At 40.7% G+C, this 24664-nt stretch overlaps 1 protein-coding gene across 1 annotated transcript in view; it reads left to right on the forward strand.

The window, feature by feature from the left end:
• The first annotated feature begins 416 nt into the window (after positions 1-416).
• The window catches only part of LOC134969051 (intestinal mucin-like protein), a 63856-nt gene continuing 39608 nt past the window's right edge, over positions 417-24664 (forward strand). Inside the window, exons 1-3 of the mRNA XM_063944756.1 lie at positions 417-521; positions 3563-3603; positions 19741-19869. Coding sequence (XP_063800826.1) covers positions 3568-3603; positions 19741-19869 — 165 coding nt within the window. The 5' untranslated portion in view covers positions 417-521; positions 3563-3567. The remainder of the gene's footprint in view (positions 522-3562; positions 3604-19740; positions 19870-24664) is intronic.

Consider the following 24664-nt stretch of genomic DNA (forward strand, 5'->3'; position numbering starts at 1 on the left):
TTACTTTTTTCCTTAAAATTAAATTACAAATATCACAAAACATGTTTAAAAGAAATTGTGTTTTATTACATTACAGTTTATTTAAAAACATTAAATATATTTAGTGTTCCGCTGCAAACATTATAAATTCTTTTTAAGGACAGAATAAATGACAATATCACCCGCTGCATGTAAAAAAATATATAAAAAAACACAATGCACACTATATTTTTTTGTGTGTGACTGCTAATTTGGGCTAATTACAGAAAATGATTGTAACTAATTTAGTCAGTATTGAATTCTGAAATGTTAAACTGATGTATATTATTTGAAAAATTAATTTATTTAGAACATGAAACTAGGTGAGTGTTCATGATGTAAATTGAATGGATTAGAATAATTGACAATTCAATGTTGCAACAGTGTTTTTCCCACAGGGTGTGAGCCATCCCATTGCCAGTATCCGGCAGAACCATGCCCATTTGGTTATGAAATTGTTCCCACAATAAATGAGGAAGACTGTTGTGTCACATTTACCTGCAGTAAGTTAGAGGTATTCTTTATTATATATTGCTGTATGTGGACCTATAACATTGAATATCACATGATTACAAGAGGAGAGCAATATTGTTTTCACTTTTCACATAGGGAGATATAATTTTGGGAAAATAAAATATTTTGAAATTGTCTTTTTAAATTAGATACAAAATCTATTATTCTGCTAATTTCAGTCATGCCTCATACTGTATCTAGATTAATATATAAATGAGGATGAGGTTACTGATCCCACTTTCAGATCGCAAACCCTGGTCAGACCCAACTTTTGAACCCAGGTCCAACTTGGGTCTGAGCCGGCTCAGACCCTTTCTTTCACATTGTATTTTCGACCTGGGTTATTCCCGGGTTGGTGCCTTTCACACTGAAACCGGGTCACCCATGTTAAAGACTGTGATTTGATTTGAAATTGATTTTTCTGTCTCACATTGTTGAGGTTTCAAAGGAAATAAAAGGAGGGGCTGGGGACTTCTCTGAGCAAACACATAAACAGCCAATCAGCACCTTTTTCTGAGACCTGGGTTGAATATCCTGGGTCAGAGGCATTCACACTGCACAACGACCTGGGTCCAACCCGTGTTTCACCCTTCTTTTAACCCGGCTTGAAATGCAGAGTTGCTCGACCCGGGTTATTCACTTTGGCGCTTTTACACTGCACCTCGACCCGGGTCGACTCAGTAACAACCCGGCAATAACCTGGGTTATTTTTGCGATGTGAAAGGGGTATAAGAGTGACTCCTATGCACTTGATGGGGCTATTTAATCTGATTGCAGTATAGCATAGTATGCTGTTTTGTACACAATTTGCACAGATTGCAGAGGTGGTTACATGTTCTGCAAATTAGTGTATGTACCACTTTCACATTAGTAGAAAACAGTAGTACAGTATATGTTCCAGGATAACACTAAGATACAGTAGTAAAAATTGTGCATGTACTACATCTGGTGTAATGGTTTCATAATTTAGAAGTAAATGCTAAATCTACAGTATCCAAGTTGTGCATATTATTGTATTTTAATGAAGCATAATATACATAAAACAATCTCTCAATGTTATTAATAAAATATTAAAGGCGCACTTATAATGTAAACTCACAGGAAAAACATACAGGGCACATAAATATACACTCATCAGCTTTAACATTAAAAATACCTGTCTAATATTCATGCCACCAAAACAGCTCTGACCCATTGAGGCATGGACTCCACAAGATCTCTTAAGGTGTCCTGTGGAATCTGGCACCAAGATGTTAGCAGCAGATCCTTTACATCCTGTAAGTTGCTAGATGGAGTCTTCATGGCTTGGTCTTGTGTTTCCAGCACATCCCATACATGATTGATTTGATTGAGATATGGGGAATTTGGAGGCCAAGTCAACACCTTGAACTCTTTGTAATTTTCCTCAAACCATTCCTGAGTAATTATTGCAGTATGGCATGTCACAATATCCTTCTAAAAGAGATCACTTCCATCAGCTACAGTACTTAGTCTATGTAAGTGGTAACTTCAACATGGATGTCCAGATTCAAGGTTTCCTGCCAGAACATTTCCTAGAGTTTCACAACTTCCCTGCTGGCCTGCCTTCTTCCATCGTGCAGTTTAGTGCCAACTCTTCCCCAAATAAATGCACATGCTCTCGGCCATTTATATGATGTTAAAGAAAATGTGATTTATCCAACCCGGCCAACTTCTTCCATAGCCTAATTTCTTATGCTCACATGCACATTATACTGTAGGTGCTTTTGGTAGTGGACAGTGGTCAGCATAACCACTCTAATGATCTGCGGCTACATAGCGCTAGATGCAGCAAGCTGCACTGCACTCTGTGTTCTAATACCTTTCTAGCATAGCTAGCATAAGCTTTTTCTGCAATTTGTGCTACAGTAGCTCTTCTGTGGGATTGGACCAGAGAGACTAGCCTTCGTTCCCCACACTCATTAAGCTCCAACTTAGCATATGTCCTACAACTGTATAGGATCCATGGCTATGAGGGTATACAAGCCCCAAAATCAATAAGGGCAATTGGAGGCAGACGATGCCATGGCAGCCGGGATGCTGTAAGAAGGCTGGACCTGGTGTAGAAACAGTGCGGGACAGTGTGGAGTTCTGGAGATCCTCAGACCCAGTTGTATAGGTATCACAATTTACCCCCCGTCAGTAGCTCAGATCCTTATGCTTGCCCATTTTTCCTGATTCCAACACATCAACTTCAAGAACTGACTCTTCACTTAATGCATAATATTTTCCGCCCCTTGAGATGTGCCATTGTAATGAGATAATCAGTGTTATTCAATTCCCCTGTTAGTGTTATGGCAGATTGTTGCATTGTTCCTGAAAAAGTTAATCATCGAGGCGGTTATGGACTTGATTCTGAGTCACAAACACACTGCTGATGTTGTACACCATAGAGCAATTACTCACACTGAAGGTCATGCTCAGATGAAGAATCTGCAACTAGCATAGGGTTGGGACACATTTGATGGTGAGACCTAGAGTATGGTGTAATATAAAGATGATCCAAGCATGAATGTCGTGAAGATGGTCAAAGTGGACATCTCAGTCATTGCAGAATCGAACACAGGGAAGGGCTTTGTAGTAGCCAACGCAACTGTGGCAAAAGATGCACACATGGCTGCAGCTGCATATGACTCAGAATCACTAAAAAAAAACAATACTCATAAAATCAGCAAAGAATGTCTGTAAATATGATACCATATTAAAAAAAAGGCAAGCCTAATTCAGACATGTTGTAAAGTGAAGCTTTCATTTATTCTGCACATCAATTTATCTGAATGGTGGTAAGGTCCTCAATGCTTTCTTTCCTGGAAACAAGGATACAATCACTAGTAGACACAAAAGAGGAAATAAGAATTAGACACAACAGCGGAAATCCGAATTGGCTTAAACTCTTATAAGAGGAAGTGTGTTATATTAGCATTATACATGTATTATGTATTTGTGTGTATAAATTCCTAGTATTCTCCTATTTTTTTAAGAGATAATGCATAGTATGTTATTTCTATAACAGGACCCATGAATGTTTGCATAGAGAATGGAACTCTGTACCAGGTAAGAGTAATAACCAGATTTTTTTTAACCCACAATACATGAATTGTATAGATATACCTTTGTCATTATAGCTGGTGGATTTTCCACATAAGGCATGGGCACTTACTGTGGGGGGGGGGGGGGGGGGGGGCAAACACCAGGCTAATGAGCACAGATGATTCTTTTTTCCATCATTATGATTTTTTTTTTAAAGATTTCACTTTGCAACTGATGGAAGTGGGACACTGGACAACAAATTGTGGTTCAGAAGGTGGTGGTGGGGTGAGGTTGGGGCTGCTTTTTGCGATCTTGAGGCATCTTGACTGGTCCTAAGAATAAATGGGCAGTGATGGGTAGGGGTCTGACCCCTAAATCCACCATGGTCATTATCTTTATTTAATGCAGCACCTAACACACGTTAGTTTTATGGTTAATAAGGTCAAAAGTTAAAGATCAACATATTATCCTTGGGTGGCCGAATATGAGCAATAAAAATGGTAGTAGAGTGTGGAGAGGCATTGCTCAACACAATGATTTTAATTTTGAACGAGGTATATTCTCCTACTATTCCTGTGTTTTTCCTCTCAGTGCTCTGGTGACTATCAATGTTCCAATAAAATATACTGTATTGTGTGTGGCTATTAAATAACGAGATAGTACTTGTAAAAAATAAACCATACTGCATGAGTTAAAATGTGGCAGAGACGTCACTTACCACAGTGACAACTGGTGTGGCACCATGAAAAAGGGCGGGGTTTCACAGGAAGGGGGCAGGGTTTCATATCCCAACCCCCGTTTTTATAACTCCCGGGGGACCGGGAGATGCGGGCTGCCCTGGAGAGTGCTGTGGCTAAAGTTGTGTTTTTTCCAATAGAGCAACGTGTTTGCTTGTAGTGATTTAGATGCTTTTAAATTTGTCTTAAATGTGAGTGTTTTGGAGTAATACAGTGTAACCTTCTTTACAGTGTTGCACTATCGCTGGTTTCTGTTCACTCTGTGGTATCTACCTAGAAAGAATTATTATAGAAGCATTATGATAAATATATTAAGAAAGAAGAACAAAAAGCTATTGGGGGTAATTCCAAGTTGATCGCAGCAGGATTTTTGATAGCAATTGGGCAAAACCATGTGCACTGCAGGGGAGGCAGATTTAACATGTGCAGAGAGAGTTAGATTTGGGTGGGGTGTGTTCAATCTGCAATCTAATTTGCAGTGTAAAAATAAAGCAGCCAGTATTTACCCTGCACAGAAACAAAATAACCCACCCAAATCTAACTCTTTCTGCACATGTTATATCTGGCCCCCCTGCAGTGCACATGGTTTTACCCAACTGCTATCAAAAATCCTGCTGCGATCAACTTGGAATTACCCCCATTATGTCTACCTCTAGCATCCATATACTAAAGGAGGAACAGTTAAAGGATATGGGTGTTCATTTTCTATCAGTTACTGAGGTAAAGAAGAAAATTATGGATCTGTTGAGACAGCTGACAGAAAATAACCTATAGCACAGCTTTCACCAATGGAAATAAACATGCAGTGGTGTGGGGATGCAGAAGAGGAGTATATACAGTAGAAGGAGAAATGAGTAAAATGTACTTAATATAATTAGACAGAAATGATAGCATCAGTCTCTTTATTTAATAGACACACCTTGTACAGTATGTAGGCTAATTGACCCAAATGTGTGTGTTTGTGTATATGCTCCCAATTGTAGCAAGGGAATATGGTAACAAAACAGAGCATTAACCTTTATGGTATATTTTGTCCCAAGAGAACACCCACACACACCCAACCCCCCCCCCCACCCCCACACACACACACACACACACACACACACACACACACACACACACACACACACACACACACACACACGTGAAAGGCCCTAGAAATAAGAGGCCCTAATGGAAATCCTATCTCTTTTTCCATGTTTTCTAAAATGACAGAAGGCAAATTGTTTGTAGTATCTCACTAGACAAATTACTGTGTTCCTGTATTGCTTAACCAACTTGATCTTGAGATGTTACCATGACCATTGCTACCTGGGTATGGTGACTTGTGGATATTAACTGGGTAATTATCAAAAAGGAATTATCCTAGGTTCAAAAAAATCATAATAAAAAATACATTAACAGACAAAATATCCTTGGTATGTTCTCCTTGTTGAGTAAGAGTACATTCAATCTGTATGTCAATACAATTATCAAATTAGCAAAAAGCCAATTAGTCTGTCTAAAGGTCACTAAAATCCTTTCAAAATATGTCCCACACTAACTGTTAATCACCAAGAACTGCCACCACTTATATTTATCTCAACAGCTTCCACTCTTAGCAAATCTTCAGCTTCTCTTTTACTGTGCATATACCAAAAAAATAATCACAACCTATATTATTACAGGCAAACACGGGGGTGGGGGTGGTGTTTCTGGTTGTCTGGACCCCCCCCCCCCCCCTTCCCCATGACCACTATAGCATTGTATGTAATACATTTTATTAGAGCTGCATGTTTTAAAGATCTCCTCATTATTACAAATAAAAAAATTAGCAACACCGGAGGATCTTTTAAAATGTGTCAGACAGTAATTATTGGACCTGTGTGTGCACCAACTTTGAGATCTGCAAAACATGCTCTGTTATGGATGCTCTGCTATAGACCATCTATAGGGTTAATTATTAATACTGTAATGTGTACATATATGTCCAGGCTAGTTTATAGGTTCTTCTGCAGCTGCACCAGACTCCCAGACTTGCTCCAATGTTCTGGATTGGTGCCCACGTGTGATATAAAACATTCAGCTCCAGCAGGATGGCCCTACTGCCACATATAATGACTTACTGTGATCGCTGGCCCTGTAAATGTCATAGTTATGACATACTATAGAGTACATTGCATTTTGTATGATGTATGTTGCTACTTGTTTCATTGCTAATTATGCACACTTCATGGACTCTAAAATCATGCAGTTGGAATCCCCTGTCTAGAAATCCTGCGTTTTCCACTGATTAATCCTAGTTATTGGAAATGAAAAAATTCCTATCATCAATGTAGCATTGCTGTATGAAAAAACAAGAATATCCAATATGTAAATTCTTTATATACAAAATATTTTAAAATGGAATTATGAGAAAACGTTACAATGTATTATTGAATAAAAAGTGAGGCATTGACAAACAGAAAAGTAGATTGAGAATAGTTTTCTATAACCTCATACAATTTTTACCTAATCTGCCTCCTTGGCTGGAAGGTTTAAACTATTCTCAGCATCAGACTGAACTCCAAAAACTGTCAATTTTCCAAATCATTGCATATTTAATTATTCTGGAAAACTGTAGAAATATAACAATAATTCCAGTAAAGATGGTACAATTTCCCATTCAATACACATAAACCATAGCAATGTATTGATTCCTAAGAGAGATACAAAATGTATATACAGATGTGTCCTCGTAACAATATTGCCATAGGCATGAGAAGCAGCCCTTCAAATGTGGGTAAGGTAAAGTATTGCTTTAATCCAGTGGTTCTCAAACTCGGTCCTCAGGATCCCACACTGTGCATGTTTTGCAGGTCACCCAGCAAGTGCACAGGTGTTTTAATTGCTCACTGACACATTTTAAAAGGTCCACAGGTGGAGCTAATTATTTCACGTGTGATTCTGTGAGGAGACTTGCAAAATATGCACCGTGTGGGGTCCTGAGGACTGAGTTTGAGAACCTGTGCTTTAATCCATTGTATTCTAATAAAACACAATGGATTAAAGCAATACTTTCCATTACCTGCAGCTGCATAGTCCCAGGACCACTTGACAGGAGGTGAGAAACCCTTCTTGTATGGGAACTCCAATCGTGCGTTGTAAGAAAACTCATAATTCACAATGTTGACATTCAGAATGTCAACATGGCCTGAATGTCAACACCCAGAATATAGACATGGACTACATATGTTGAAGTGTCAAATGTCAACATTCAAAGAATGATTGGCAAGTGGATAAACAGTTTGGTAGCAATTTGGGAGAGGATCTGCCTGATACGAGCAATGTTGCATAGCAGGAATTGATGGGATTGAGCCAGAGATTGAATTGGGGGTGGAGAAGGAGAGTGTGGATTCAAGGGTGACCCCCAAGCAGCGGAGTTAGAGAGCAGGGGAAATTCTGTTAGGGGGAAGATGATGAGTTCGCTTTTGTCAATGTTGAGCTTTAGAGAGCTCAGACATCCAGGAGGAGATGACAGAGAGGTATCTAGATACCGAGAGAAGATGGATGGGTAAAGGTCTGGAGAGGAGAGGTATAATTACATGTCATTGGCATAGAGGTGGTAATGGAGGCCAAAGGAACTGATAAGTTCTCCCAGGGAAGAGGTGTACAGGAAGAAGAGCAGGGGGCCAAGGACAGAACCCTGAGGGATGCCAATGGGAAGTATGGAAAAGGGTAAGGTGGAGCCGGAGGCAAACACAGAGAAGGAGTTAAGATTGCAAATACAAAATATATAATCCTGGCACCAGATTGTGGATAAAATATTAAATATGTCTAAAAAAGTGCAGTTTGCAGCAGTCTATCCTGAAGAGAGGAGTTCCAATCTTACATCTTTTCCACCTGCAGTGCAGCATGGTTTTGCACAGTGGCTTACATTTTTGCTTTACTTACATACACGAATCAGGCCCAGTATGTGGGGGATGAAGGAGGACTTTCTGTGCAAGCCTGTTTCAATTAAGATGCATTTTGGTTCAGGATTTATGCCAGCAATCACAGCCGCACACTGTGCATCAGTCAGTATGCAGCACTCAGCACTCTACTGCTTCTGATGAGCGTCACACACTGTACTCAATGGCTGGCCTCTGTTGTGCATCCTGTGATGCCTCTGTCAATGCATTGTTTCAGGGTTTTTAAAACATTATGTTTAACTGTCAGTACTGGGGGCACTACATCTATCTGGCATGATGTGTAACTGGTACTAAAGGGGGATTTAAATCTATTTGGAACTACGTGTAACTGGTACTATGCTGTGGGCATTACGTAGAGGGAGCACTACTGTAGGCAGAGTAGTATGTTATCAATGCCCTACTGTACAATGTAATCCTTATACAGTATACTACAGTACACAGCCACATTAAGCATTATACAATCCTACAGATCTGTGATTTATCATGAAATGCTTATCTGTATACAATACATAAAGGGCGTCAACATAAATACGCAGACACATCTACAGCAGTGCCGCAGATGATGCATACACAGTGAGTACTACATTTGACAGTTTGTGGCCATAATTGCTGGGATAAGTGCCAAACCTCAATACATCTTTATTGAAACCTTTTGGTTCGAACCCTGTCAATAATACCCTGCATACTATGAATTTTAAAGTTAAGAAGGAACAGTAAACTCATTAACCTCTCTTCAAACTGCCTTACTTTCATAAAATGTGATGTTTCAGGATTCTTACACAGAGCATACTGTACATGAACAGTTTTGATAACTGAACACTGACACTGATTGATGCATGCGCTATTCAGATTAGGAAAGGCAACATCTGGTGGATGGAAATTGGTATTACACTCTACTGCATCTCCAAATGTAATGCTTTAATTGAATACGCCACAATGTGTTTAGGCACAGCATCATTGACACAGCAAGCTAGTTGCTCTGTCTGGCTAATGTAGCAATGGTGACTTAGTATAATCTGTATTGTCGATATTAATAATGACGATTGTATTAGTAAACAGAAGGGTTGGCCAATGCTAATACAAAACATCTGCAGTACAAATGAGGCCACATAAGACACTGCAGGCCCAGAAGCTGACCCAAAGATGATAGCTCTATATAATAAGAGAGGAAGTGTGTGTCTTTTTGTCCTTAATGCATGGCCAGAGTTTTGTACCTAGCTGTCTAGATTCAGACATCGGTCTCCTGACCCTGTGGGGATTCCGGCATCGCCATTCTGAAACGTGTTAGGATTCCATCTTCAGTATTCTGACTGCTGGTATCCCAACAGCTGGCATCTTAACTGAATCCCTAAATGACATCTGTAATGCTTTTCAAAGCTTTACTCTCTTAGTTTACAACATTCAAACAAAATGTATTTCTTTTCACATCACATCCTTCAAAAGTAGGGTTCTTTTCAGGGCCATTCACTGTTAAAGCACAACTACATACTAAGTTTCAGAAAAGTCATGCCATCAAAAAAAATGATCCAGTCTGGGTCCCAGCTCCTCAGCCGCTACAAGCAAAACGAGAGGCAAGATGTAAGGAGAATTCAGAAGAAGTAATGGCATGCTTGGCAGTGCAACAAAACAGACAAGCAGCCACACAAGAGAGAGAGAATCACTCAGTGGAAAGCTAGCTTGTCGACCTGGTGATGTTGGGTTCCGGTATGAATGGTCGACCATGTTATGGTCGACCACTATTGGTCGACATTGACATGGTCGACACATGAAAATGGTCGACACATGAAAGGTCGACACATGAAAAGGTCGACATGAGTTTTTTTACTTTTTTTGGTGTCGTTTTTTGCGTAAAGTGACTGGGAACCCCAATTAGTGCACCGCGTCCCCTCGCATGGCTCGCTTCGCTCGCCATGCTTCGGGCATGGTGCCTTCGCTCCGCTACCACTTCGCTCGGCACACTTTACCGTTCCAATCGTAGTCCATGTGGATCGTAAAGTATGGAAAAGTTCCCCAAAAGAAAAAAAAGTTAAAAAACTCATGTCGACCTTTTTCATGTGTCGACCTTTCATGTGTCGACCATTTTCATGAGTCAACCATGTGTCCATGTCGACCATGTCAATGTCGACTAATAGTGGTCGACCTAATGACTGTCGACCATAACATGGTCGACCATGTGAACGAATACCGTGATGTTGCTAGGCTTGCAGCATCCAGGACCATGGAGTCCTCAGCTGCAAGACAAACACGTCAGTCAGCAGATGCTGATAGACTTTGCAGGAACTACCAGGAGAATTTTGACAATTATAGATCAATTGACACTGTCACTGACCGAGACCAAGCTGTGCATTTTTCAGATAAATTTCTGAACTGCCAGAAACCACCAGGGATGGCCTCTGTGCAAATTATTTTTGAAAATCAGTGCACCAATCATGCTATTAGAAATATAGATGCTCCAAAGCTTTGTAATGTTATAAGACTTTGCATAAAAACTCTCAAAGCCCATGTTTTTTCCCCACGGGCAGTTGTATATGGCATGTTCAAGAATAGGGGCTTCCAACAGCCTTTCATTCTGGCTCCTAATTGAGCAACAAACAACATTTTTTATACCTCAATGTTGAGGTAAAGATGTCTAAATTCTCCTTAAATTGGCTAAATAGGTATTTTTCATGGTTAAAACTGTGTGATCAAACAGTGGGGTCCTTTTCAAGATCAGTGAAATTAGATTATACTGTAGGTGAAGACAATGTAAAAAACTAAAGATGCAAGGTCCATACTTCAACCCAGGCAATGGCAGGTATCCTAACTAGTTCTTAACCACTTAACTTTTTTATTATTTGATGAAGTTTAAAAAGTATTTTTAATAAAATCTTAAAATATTTTATTTAAAAAATGTATATATCTACTCCCATTGGCAATAGACCCCTGAGTGGTCTTGAATCCCTCCAACCCTATGGGCATATACACCCCCCTTCCCACACATACAGAGGGCAGCATAGTTCCCCTCCCCAGCCCTTTCAACCCTGATGCATGCGCTCCAGAATGCCGGTAGCATGGCATTCTGGGGCGTGATTCTGGCAGTGATGACGGTAGCCAGACACCTCACTGCAGGGGATCGGGGAGCAATAGGAGATGCATTCTGCACTTGATGGTAACGTACTCCTGGCTCCAATCTCATCACATGCAACCAAGCCAGGCAAGTGGTTAGTCTTAACTGTGCAAATTAAACAACCTCCTGTGAACCATGGTAAACACATATTACCTAACAAAGGCCCTCATTCCGAGTCTTTCGCTCTGTAATTTTCTTCGCATCGCAGCGTTTTTCTGCTTAGTACGCATGCGCAATGTTCGCACTGCGACTGCGCCAAGTAATTTTGCTTTGAAGATAGTTTTTTTACTCACGGCTTTTTCTTCGCTCCGGCGATCGTAATGTGATTGACAGGAAATGGGTGTTACTGGGCGGAAACACGGCGTTTTATGGGCGTGTGGATGAAAACGCTACCGTTTCCGGAAAAAACGCAGGAGTGGCTGGAGAAACGGAGGAGTGCAAATGCAGTGTTATTTGCAGTGTTATTTCTTCTAAGTTTTGGGGGATGCAACCTATTCATCAGGTGTTCAGGTGCCTAATACAAACTTTATATACGTACAAGACAGGTCTCTCCCGCCATCTGTCCGCACACTGGGGGTAATTCCAAGTTGATCGCAGCAGGAATTCTGTTAGCAATTGGGCAAAACCATGTGCACTGCAGGGGAGGCAGATATAACATGTGCAGAGAGAGTTAGATTTGGGTGTGGTGTGTTCAATCTGCAATCTAATTTGCAGTGTAAAAATAAAGCAGCCAGTATTTACCCTGCACAGAAATAAAATAACCCACCCAAATCTACCTCTTTCTGCACATGTTATATCTGCCACCCCTGCAGTGCACATGGTTTTGCCCAACTGCTAAAAAATTTCCTGCTGCGATCAACTTGGAATTACCCCCACTATCCCAGAAGTGACACAATCCAGGAAGTGATGTCACTCGGGGGTTGTTGCCGTTGTGGCTCTTGGGACTGAGATCAACACTCATTACCATGGTGACAATACACAAACTTTGATTTATAATAAATACATAAACATAAAAGACAGTGCATTGTATAACTATAAAAAGGGCTTATTAAGAAGCCTACTGAATGAGTAAGTATATACAGTATATATATTACATACAACGTCACATGTACTGTAAGTTATTGTTTATATGTGCTGACGGCTTCCCCCTGCAATGTACAAACAAAATAAATAGTCAAGGCGCCCGCTTTAAGGCAATCACTAAATTACCTTTTTGGTCATGCACACTGCAGCTGCCTCATACCCCTTTCAGACAGACAGCTATGAACATGGGTTATTGGCACATGAGCGCGCATAACCCATGTTCATGTGTGGTCTGAAAGGTGCCAGGGAAAAATACCGGGTCACTCGAGCAGGGTTGAACTCATGTTCACCTTGGCTCGCTATGCGGTGTGAACGGTGTGAATGCCCGTTCACTGTGTGTACGGGCAGGGCTTGGAGATCATGTGATCTCCAAGCACCGCCCCCCTAGCATCAGACAGTGGCGGGGGGGCACCTGAGGCGGGTTGTACCCTGGGAGCTCCCGTGTCAAGCTCCCGGGTGTGACCTGCCTCAGGCGGTGTGAAAGGGGTGTTACTGAATAGAGAGGTGCCAATTCTCTATACAAGAAGTAGACAATATTAAACAGTACAGTTTAGATCGATCCAACGCGTTTTGGGGGTGAAACGTGTTGGTTCGATCTATTGTTCTACTTCTGTATCGTATGTTTCAACAAAGAAATACACTAAAAACTGAGTGTAAAACTGGATATATCCGAAGACATACTCTATAAAATCACAAGGACATATTATGTTTTATTCTGTACTTTTATGAATAAATGTATTTCTATGTAACTAAAAATTGTTTTGTTTTAAACTGATGTACTAATATTATCGAAACAGTACCATACATGTAAGTGCCCTCAGATATATAAAGAAGTCTGAGAGATGAAACGCATTGGGACTTTCCCTAGAGACCGCCTGCTGAATCAGTTAAGATTCTTAAGCTTTATTTTATCTATTTGGAGCTATCTGTGTACTTTGCAATTTGCACTTTAAACAGAATTCCCCTCTATTGTATTGCACATTGATTTTTATAGTATTTTTATTCACATGTATTTTAAAAAAAACCTTTATTGTCATTTTTTATAGCATTGTAAAATAAAATATGTTTATTCAAGCATACATACACTTTAGTGTGTTGATAAATTTGGTATAATTTGTTAGTACCACACCATTGGTCACTAGAACCCCTATTCGGTATTCCTATTTTGATTTCCTGCAGCAACACACCAGTGTTGCTATCTTAGGGGACAGCTGACGCCCAGATAATTGGGAGTGTGATTATACATTTTTGGAGTAGTAGTCTTATAAGTGGCACAGCATTTCTTTGCAATTATATATATATATATATATATATATATATATACAATCCCATAGGTCCGGCACTCCAGTTTTTAATATTACCTGACCCATTGCCAACACAATTGATGTTGGCCGTTGTGCCATTGACTAATTATGCAGAATATTACTTTAGTAACCAGTTTATCTGAATCTGATATCAGGATATCCAGTTTACTGTACAAAATTTTGGGAATGGAACACCTATTTTGGATTTGATTAATGGTTAAGGTATATACATAGGTAGCTGGTAACTTGTAATGTTAATTCATATACCTGAGTAAGTCATACTGGTGGAGCAGGATGAAATGGGTTTGGTGTTTCTTTGGTGTTTCAGTGGGACACTAGGTAAGTATGTGTGAGTGTGTAAGTGTGCATGTATGTGTAAATAAATGTATACTTTCACGGTGTGTGTGTGTGTGTTGTGTTTTTATTTGGGAACTTCTTTTATTGTGGAACTACAGGTACCAGCGGGCCTGATATTTCCCCGCATGCTAGTACTTGTGGTTCTCCAAGTACCAGCAAATGGGGGAGGCTTGCTGGGACATGTAGTTCCACAACAAAAGACAATATTCTTTATTTTTACACAATTTTGGCTATCAGCCCCCCATCCACCGCCCAGGGATGGGCAGACAGCCTCAGGCTTCACCCCTGGCCCTTGAGTGCCTGGAGGGGGGGATCCCTTGATTTAAGGTTGTCCCCACTCCCCCAGGGAACCCCTGCCAGGTAAAACCAGTTGGGGGGAGTGATGCTTTGGCCATAGGGACCTTTAAAAAAGTGTCCCCCGGCTGCGGCAACAACTCCCAGGCTAGTGGAACCCGATGCTGGTTTAAAAAATATGGGGGACCCCTACTTCTTTTGTCCCCTGTATTTTTGGAACCAGGACCAGTCCAAGAGTCCAGTGCTGGTTGTTTAAATACGGGAACCCCCAGTCAATTTTTTCCCTGCATTTTTGCAACCAGGACCGGCTTAAAGAGCCCGAGGCTGGTTAACTTTTGAGGGGGACTTGCATGTTGATTTTATTTTATATTTTAACATTTTCTTTACTTTTACAGACAGAAGCTTGCACGGATCTCACTGATCTGTGCATGCTTCTGACTAAGTAATAAAAACATGACCTAAATTCCGCATGTTTTTATTACTAAAAATAGCATGTTTCCTTTACTAAAAACTGCAAATAATCGCATGCAAATTCAGTTTTAACCTTAAAATTTGCACCCTATTACATTTGCGATTTTTAGTAATAAATTGCAAATTACAAACGTGCGATTTGGTGCGAATTTTTAGACACCTAAAAATCACACCCTATCACATCTAGCCTATGATGTTTCCTTTTCATCTTTTTTTCTGAGCATTGAAGATATTTCCAAAGGACATGTGAGCCCAAAAAAATCGGATTCAGAAAAGCTCTATATACTGTACAATTTATTTTTTGGTCAGGGCCAACTGGGCGTCACTTTAATATATATCCTGTTAACATTGGTGTTTATTTGCAGATTTGAACAAGGAGGCGCCTGTTTTCTATAAAGCCAATACAAACAACACTGCAGTTCCTGTATTTAAAACCATCGCTGTTCTTGTCATATTACCAAATATACTATATTGCCAAATCACACAGCACAACCAAAACTACCACAAGTACGCCAATATTATGCACAGAAACTCCATATATATTACAAACTCCCAGTCATCCTCATATATATTAAAACAACTCCATGAGCCAGATGTAATGAAGTCTGATGTTTTTTTTAAAGCAGCAATCGTGTACCAGGCAAAACTATGCCTTGTAAATGAATGCTGCTTTAATTATTATTTTATTTATTAGCAGTTTCTTATATAGCGCACCATATTCCGTTGCGCTTTACAATTAGAACAACAGTTATAGAACAAAACAGGGCAAAGACAGACATAGCGATAGGAAGGCCCTGCTCGCAAGCTGACAATCTATAGGGAAATAGGTATTGATACACAAGGATAGATGCAACCTGTTACATAATGTTTCCCCAGATTGCTAGGTTCTTAGTGGGTTGTATGATATGATCACCCAGCAATGTTGGAAGACAAAATGTGAGGTTATGGGGGCTGTGCAGAGGGAATGTAACTGGATAGGGAAGCATTGAAGGTTATGTGTGTGGGTCAGGAATTTGGTAGGCTTGTCTGAAGAGATGAGTTTTCAGGGAATGTTTAAAGGTTTGGAGACTAGTGGAGAGTCTTATTGTGCGTGGGAGGGCATTCCACAGAGTGGGTGAAGCCCGGGTAAAGTCCTGTAATTTTGAGTGGGAACAGGTAATACATCTGGATGAGAGACGCAGATCTTGTGCAGAGCGGAGAGGTCTGGTAGGGAGATATTTTGAGATGAGTGAGGAGATGTATGATGGTGCAGTTTGGGTAATAGCCTTGTATGTAAGTAAAAGTATTTTATATTTGACACGGTAGAATACCGGTAAGCAATGGAGGGACTGACAGAGCGGATCAGCAGACGAAGAACGTCTGGCGAGGAAGATTAGCCTCGCAGCTGCATTTAAAATGGATTGAAGTGGTGAGAGCCTATGTTTGGGAAGACCAGTAAGGAGACTATTACAATAATCAATGCGGGAGATGATGAGTGCATGGATCAGAGTTTTTGCAGTGTCTTGTGTAAGATAAGGGCGTATTTTGGATATGTTTTTAAGGTGCATGTAACATGATTTAGAGACAGATTGAATGTGTGGAACAAACAACGGTTCAGAGTCAAGGTTGACACCTAGGCAGCGAGCTTGTGGGGTAGGGTGGATAGTTGCATTGTCAACAGTTATGGCAATATCAGGTTGGTAACTACCCTTAGCTGGTGGGAAAATAATTAATTCTGTTTTGGAAATGTTGAGTTTGAGATGGCGAGATGACATCCAAGATGAAATGGCAGACAGGCATCCAGTGACACGAGCCAATACAGATGGTGATAAATCTGGGGAGGATAGGTAGATTTGAGTATCATCAGCATACAAATGATACTGAAATCCAAAGGAGCTGATTAGTTTACCAAGAGAGGAGGTATAGATTGAGAAAAGCAGAGGACCTAAGACTGAGCCTTGCGGTACTCCAACTGATAGAGGTAGAGAAGAAGAGGTAGAATCAGAGAAGTGAACACTGAAAGATCGATTAGATAGGTAGGATGAGAACCAAGTAAGGGCTGTGTCCTGATGACCTAGGGACTCTAGTGTTTGTATGAGAAGAGAGTGGTCAACAGTGTCAAAAGCAGCAGAGAGATCTAGAAGAATAAGTAGTGTGTAAAGGCCTTTTGATCTAGCAGTGACCAGATAATTCACTACTTTGGTCAGTGCCGTCTCCGTGGAGTGTTGGGCACGAAAGCCTGACTGAAGTGGGTCCAGTAAGTTGTGGGAGTTAAGAAAGTGTGTAAGGTGAGTGTAGGCAAGTCTCTCAAGTAGCTTGGAGGGACTGGGTAGCTGAGAAATGGGACGGTAGTTAGATAGTGTGTTTGGGTCAGAGTTGTGTTTTTTCAGAATGGGAGTAATCACTGCATGTTTAAACAGAGATGGAAAGATGCCAGTAGAGAGAGAGAGATTACAGATTTTAGTTAAGGTTGGGATAAGCGCAGGAGACAAACTTTTGCTGACCTGTGAGGGTATAGGATCAAGAGGAGAGGTAGTGGAGTAGGAGGATGAAAAGAGTGTTGATACTTCATCTTCACTTGTGGGATCAAATGAAGAGAAAGTGCCAGAGGGTTCAGATAGGGATTTGAGCAGGTCACTGGCTGAGTTAGAGCATACCATTTCATCTCGGATTTCATCAATCTTATCCTTGAAGTAGGAAACAAGTTCTTGTGCACTGATAGTAGCTAGTGGGGGAGGTGAGGGAGGGTAAAGAAGTGATTTAAATGTATTAAAAAGTAATTTGGGGTTGGTGGCATGATAAGAGATGAGAAATAGGAAATAGGTTTGTTTGGCAGTGTTCAGGGCCTGACGATAGGAGTGGTAGGTAGTCTTATATGTGAGAAAGTCACTTGGATTCTGAGATTTCCGCCACTGACGTTCTACCTTACGTGACAGTTTTTGTAGGTGTCTTGTTGATTTAGAGTGCCATGGTTGGCATCTAAGCCTATGTGGAGTGTGATGGGTAGCTGGAGCAACTTCATCAAGGGCACTCTCTAGGGTCTGGTGCAGGTGGGATACAGCAGTTTCAGGTGTGGTGAATGTAGAAATTGGTGAGAGACGTTGTTGCAGAGAAGTGGAAAGTTGTTGAAAATTTATATTGTTAGTATTTCTGCGTGTTAGAGGAGGCTTGCTTGGTTTTAGTGTCCTAGAATTTAAAGTAATAGAAGAGATTGTGAAGGTGATCAGGTTGTGATCAGAGAGAGGGAAAGGAGTGTTAATGAGTTGGGAAACTGAGCAGAGCCTGGTGAACACAAGATCAAAGCAGTGGCCCTCCTGGTGAGTAGAGGAGTCGGACCATTGGGTTAGGCCAAGAGAGGAGGTTAGAGAGAGGAGTTTGGATGCATGAACAGATTGTGGACTGTCAAGAGCTATATTGAAATCGCCCATAATGATGGTGGAGATGTCAGAGGATAAGAAGTGTGGGAGCCAGGCAGAAAAATCTTCTAGAAATTGTTGTTTAGGTTGCCCAGGAGGGCGATAGATAGCTGCAACACGCAGAGAGAAGGGGGTGAAAATCCTGATAGAGTGAACTTCAAATGATGTGAATGCGAGTGATGGAACCTGAGGTAGAACAGTGTATGTGAAAAACTGTGACAGTAAGATTCCAACCCCACCACCTTTACTATTATTAGGCCTAGATGTGTGTGTAAAGTGGAAACCACCATGTGACAGTGCTGCAGGGGAGGCCGTGTCTGATTGTGTGAGCCATGTTTCTGTTATAGCCAGCAGATTAAAGTTGTGAGATATGAAGAGGTCATGGATGGATGTTAATTTTGTTACAAACAGAGCGTACATTCAATAAGGCACATTTTAGTGACTTGGAGGGGGATGGGAGACACGTGATGTTTATGAGGTTAGATGGATTTCTATGTTGTTTTGAGACAGCTGAGTGTGAGAGGGAAAGGTGGTTGGGGCCTGGATTTGGTGATATGTCACCAGCTAATAAAAGCAGAAGAGTGAGATAAATATTGGTGGATGTTTGCGAGTGTTTATTCTGGTGGCCAATTGTGGTTGTCAAAGTATTGCAGAGAAGTAAGTATAAAGCTCATGAGTGGTTAGAAGAGGGGAGTGGAGAATAGAAGCTGTAATGTGCACAGAGGGGTGAGTTTCAGGGTGAGTGTAAAATGTGTGAAATTTGGTGAGAATTCCATGAATAGAAATAAGAAACAGTTTTTTGATAAACATGCTGTGGTTGTTTGTGTTTTCTTGGGTTAAAGTGGAGTCGGAGTAAGTTGTAAAAGACATTTATAGACATTTAAAGACATTTAAAAAAATGTCCGAGTTTAGCCGGGAACCCGCACCTCCGGCCAACTCAGACATATGTGTGGAAGAGACTATGGGTAGAGAGAAAAATAGTTTTGGGTTGTTAACTGTTTGGATGCATGAAGTTTACTTGTCTCCCAGAATGTGTGAATCATTGCGTGTGCATTATCGTGTATGCATCATTGCATGAACATGGATGTACTGTCTTGGCCAAGTGTCATCACTGCTAGCTAGTCGGGCTGAGTGACATTGCTTGTTCACAAGAATAACAAAATTAAAATACATAAAAATAACAGGCATTATAAGGTTACACATGATACTAGTGGGCAGGAAGGGAGACCCGAGACTCTGATTTAAAAATAATTAACAATATACACAATAAACTAGTAATACAAATTTCTGTATTTTGTATATTTTTGGTGTTTTTCCTGTGCCTGTTCCACTAATATACTTAGTCATATTAGCATAGTGATAGTAATCATGTAAATTAAGTGGTGTATTTATTCCAATAAAAGTATTGAATAATCAACTAATGACTAATGAGTTGCATGTTTAAGAATCAGGATTCATTTTTTTTATATTTTCATATCCATACAGATTGATCAAATCATTTGGGCAGAGAGGTCGTTATGCAAGACGTGTAGATGCTCTGAAATAATTGACTCCGACACTGGATTTAATACTGTTATCTGTGACCCTATTTTGTGCATGATTCGTTGTCCACTGGTGAGTTAAAGATATGTTTAAATACATGCCTAAACCCATTAATCCATCAGGTTAACAAGCACATTTTATATTTGGCAATGTTGAATACTATGCCAAAAAGACTGCAACACATTACTGTAATGCTTTATTATTTATTGCAAAACTATCAATGATTTTGGTATGATGTCATGACCCTTATCTTATTGATTGCTGGACAACCTTTTAAATCAAACTGTGCTTACTATTGCTTATATTGTCTTATGTTAAACATGTATGTACAGTAAGTATTTTTTATACTACTCTTATTTGTAACCAGGAGGGGTCATATGCACAGATAGTATTATGCATTGATTGAGTAATGTTAGTTGTATATTTCTCTTGAGTGTTGCATTATCATACATATGCAGGCAACAAGTGTCCAAATGAGTTGCATGTTACTTTAGCAAATTTGCTGGAGTTACAGTCCCCAAGGTAAATGCATCTGAGATGGAGACTGTGGTAGGTCCAGGAAAAGGCAGCTGTCAATGGACAAGCTAGATTTAAAAATATACAGATACAGGGGGGGAGACTGTACTTTTACAGTACATTTCTTAAATGTCACAGTTGGGGTCACACACATACTGTGATTATTGTATATTTCTAAAACTACACACTACGTTGTGAGCATAATTCAGTATGGATTGCAAATTCTGCTAATTTGCAGAATTTGCAATCCTTTGGATCGCATGCTGGGGGCCGCCCATCGCTGGGCAAGTCCATCCAACATGATAACCGGCGCTCCCCCCAGTTCAACAACCAGAAATTGCGAATGCATCGTAATTTCTGCTTGTTTGCAGGAACTGAGGGAGCTTCCTGCTGGTGCAGCTTAGGTGCGACCACAGGAGGCCACCGCCATGTTCTCAATCATGGCGGCTGCATGTGACGTCACGCAGCTGCTGTGATCCCGCCCCCGACGTACCCCCAACACGCCCCTGTTTGGCCGCATCTGCCCTCCCATTTTCGCCACACCGCCTCCGCAACGCTCCGTCTCCACCCTGGAAATGGAGCAATGCTGTCCGCCCCCTAGCCCCGCGACCGCCTCTGCCTGATTGACAGGCAGAGGTGATCACATTTTCTGTGCCCCCCCCCCCAACGAAAATGTGGCGCATGTAATAATTCCGCAATGTGATTGTAATAATTCTGGTTGAATCGCGATTTGCGTTCCAACCTGAATTAGCCCCTATGCTTGCAATTAAGCTTGGTAAATGTGAGAGAGAGCTTTAAGAAAAATCAATGGTGTTGACCTCCCTAGTATATCTTAACATATTTTCTAGATTTTTATGTTAAAGACTTTTTTAAAGTTTTTAAAATTATGGAATTGGCTTGATAAATTGAAAGTAGCAATCAGTTAAAGTTAAAAACAGCCTTAAACTGACTGCAGCTTTGAATTTAACAGCTAATTTACCAAAATCATACCAGTTCCGTAATCTCAAAACCTATTACATAATGATTCTGAGTTGTACACATCCACAGTCCATATTCCCCTGGCAGGCTACTTCCATACTAATATTAACATCAACTTGTGTATACCAAAGACCTGTTTGTTTGCAGTTGAAAGCCTATCTCACTTAACATTGTAATGTACACAGTTGCAACAGTCATCATTATTATCTGTACTTGCACCCTTCCCTATTTCTGTGAATGTCGATATGTTGCATTTCAACTTTTTGACAATGATGATATCATAACAGTTGACATTGCAGTGTCAACATTATGACTGATGTCAACATTGTATATGTCAACATTTTGACTACATTCCCTCACAGAATTGACATCTGAATTGATGAAAAAACTGTCTGCAGTTTAGAACTAAGAAACAGTTGCATAATTTAGTTTCAACATTTTTAGCAAGCATATGTTTCAACCAAAATAAAATAAAAAATTATACATTGTTAGCAAAAATGTATAAAATAAATATTTGGAAATAATATTATTATTTCTCATACAAATTGTTTGTCTCTTACATATTGCCCTTTGAGAATTTACTCTTTCTTTTACCTTAGCATCTTGTCCTAGCAATGTTTACCTTTTTATCTTAAGCCTGACTTTTAACATACTGTATGTTTACAAAGAGAATTGCAGGAATTTTCAGATGTGCAGTGCATAGGTACAGTATAGGAGACACAATCAGACTGTTTAAAGTTCTTGTGAAATGTCAAGGCACAGAACCGTATATAGAGCTTTATTCAGTATGGATTGCATCTGCAATGCGATCGCATACTGATAATTTTATGGCCAGTGCGTACGCGCAGGAGACATACTGTGTGTGCATGCAGTAAAATGCGATTGCATCTCATTAATGAGAACGTCTCTGCCAGATTAACAGACAGAGGCATTCGCAAGGTGGTCCGGGGCAGCCACGCAATGTTGCAGGGATGGTGAGTTGGCATTGCTGGGGCATGGCGTCGGAAACAGTGGCAGGTCCAGGGCAGCCATGTGGTGTCACGTGCGGCCACTTCAAACAGGAAAATAGCAGCAGAGGCAGGGGGCTTCACTTATTTAGCAATGCAATTTCAATTGAATTGCGATCGCATCACGGCCCATCATTAGCATGCTGGGAGGCCCCAGCATGTGATTCCAGCCAGTTGCAGTTTTGCTACTTTAGTAAAACTGCAGTTGAAGCTGAATCAGGTTTATAAGCAGCACTTTATGCCGAAAACATTAACATGCTCACTTCTTTTACAAACTTGTTGTGGAGCTGAACAGAGGCCACTGGAGAGCCATGATCTTCTATGACTACAAGAGTTTTGACTGACTGCAAGCTGCTTTTGGGGAGGAAGCACCATCCCACACCACTGTGTTTGAGTGGTTTGCAAAATGTTGCCACTGAAGACGGTCCCTGGAAGACGAAGAGTGCTGCGGCTGACCTGTGTTCCCTATCACTGAGGTCAAAGTTGCTGCAGTAAGGATTATATTTGAGGTGGATGCCATGGTGACCATGGCCCAGTCAGAGGAGGAGATAGGCATCTCATCGGGATCCATCCACTTGAAAATCCATGAAAAGTTTAGCCTGAGCAAGGTTACTGCATGGTTGGTGCCCCATCAGCTGACTCGATAGTAGAAAGAGACTTGGGTGACTTGGTGCAGCAACATGCTGACCAGGATAGATGGTTGTCACTCAAACTCTGTCTGGTAGAACAACAGTGGTGATGAATCCTGTATCTACAGTTTCATCTCTATGGCAAAACAATAGTTGGCCAATTTACCCCAGTTGGGGGTGCTCCACCACAGTAGTTCTACAGTGTGGCCAAGACTATTCAGATGTCAAGTGCATGGTTTTTCCTTTATTGCTCCTCTCCCTGATGTCACATTGAGATAATGCATACTTCAGTTTCTTTCTAGGTGGCTACACTGTCTCTATAGTTCAAACACAGTCCCAAGGAGTACATTTCTCAAAAAAAAAATAATCTATGTACAGACACAACCATTAGAACTTTTTCACTGTATCACTTACAGGCTGCAGACGGATAGGTCCAGAGTTCAGGCAGAGATCAACACCAGACACAAGTATGTCAAACAGGATCGTGTCCAGGGACATAACAGAAGCATCAGTACTGTAGCTTCAATGGTAGATCCCAAGAATGGCACATGAATGAAATGACCGGCAATGCACAGTCTCAAGAAGAGGATTTAAGTACCTGCACCAAAGGTTCCATTAATAAGGCAGATTAACTCCTATCAGGCCAATAATCCAGAAAAGCAGAAGCTGGTTCCAGGCAGCAGCCCCTACATGGGAGGGGGATTCCATATGCCTTAGAAGTAATCTCTGCTTACCCCTCTTTTTTTCCTTTTTAATGAGGAGGAATGACCAGAGGCATATCTGACAGAGATTGTAAGTGCTGTACAGACTCTGCAACCTTGGAAAAGGAGAGCTGAGGGGATGCGGCAACAACAGATGATGTAAACCTCAAAAAATAGTACATGAATGTCTGAATTTGTGAAGGCTGGTCAGCAGACTGACTCTCTGAAGGCTGGCTCTCAGACACATAAATCCACGAATGGGTGGCAGTTCTAACAGGGTATTATATGAATGTCACTGGTGTATCACTGAATTGGTTTCATACACAGATGTTTAATCACTTACATTGTAGGCTATACTATGATGAAGAATGTGCACCAACCATGGGGCAGGTGCAAGTTTCTATAGTGTGACTAATGCTCATTCCTAAAGACCCATGAAATGGTATTATTGTGTCTGAAGGTTCTCAAAGAGGGAGTTTTAGTCATTGCACATTCAAATGCATGCTTGTACACCAGGAGAAGGGCTGATTCTAGCATTAGCATAAAGTCACAGACACGACTATGGCAAAAGATGCTAAATCAGTCATAGCAGAGTCCGAATCAGAATAAGCACCTATGCCTCTTTTATACAGATGACAATTATTCCCTAATAAATACACTTCTGCTTTGGAACAAGGTCTGTGAATGATCCAAGTGGTGGCAGAAACAAACATCCTGTCTGTGGTGTCTGGTGATAGAGCATGAACATGTGCTCTTGCCATGATCTGCAATCATGGCAAAGGAACCCACTCCAAGTCTAGTAAAGGTTAGAAAAATAATGTCCCTGCTGTCTCGGATATTGTGGTTTGATGCATAGGCTACTCTTGCTCCACCAGCCCTCTGATTATTAGGGATAATAAGTATGGCTTTAAGTTGTCTACTCCTAGGATTAATAAATCAGTTTCTCCAGTCTGTTCTTTGAGTAACCTTGGTTGTTGTGTGGCTAAATTTATTTGATCTGAACATTTAAAGCAGTACTTAAAGTCAGTGTCAAGCA

This window comes from Pseudophryne corroboree, chromosome 11 (genome assembly GCF_028390025.1).
Source record: "Pseudophryne corroboree isolate aPseCor3 chromosome 11, aPseCor3.hap2, whole genome shotgun sequence".
Classification (NCBI taxonomy): domain Eukaryota; kingdom Metazoa; phylum Chordata; class Amphibia; order Anura; family Myobatrachidae; genus Pseudophryne; species Pseudophryne corroboree.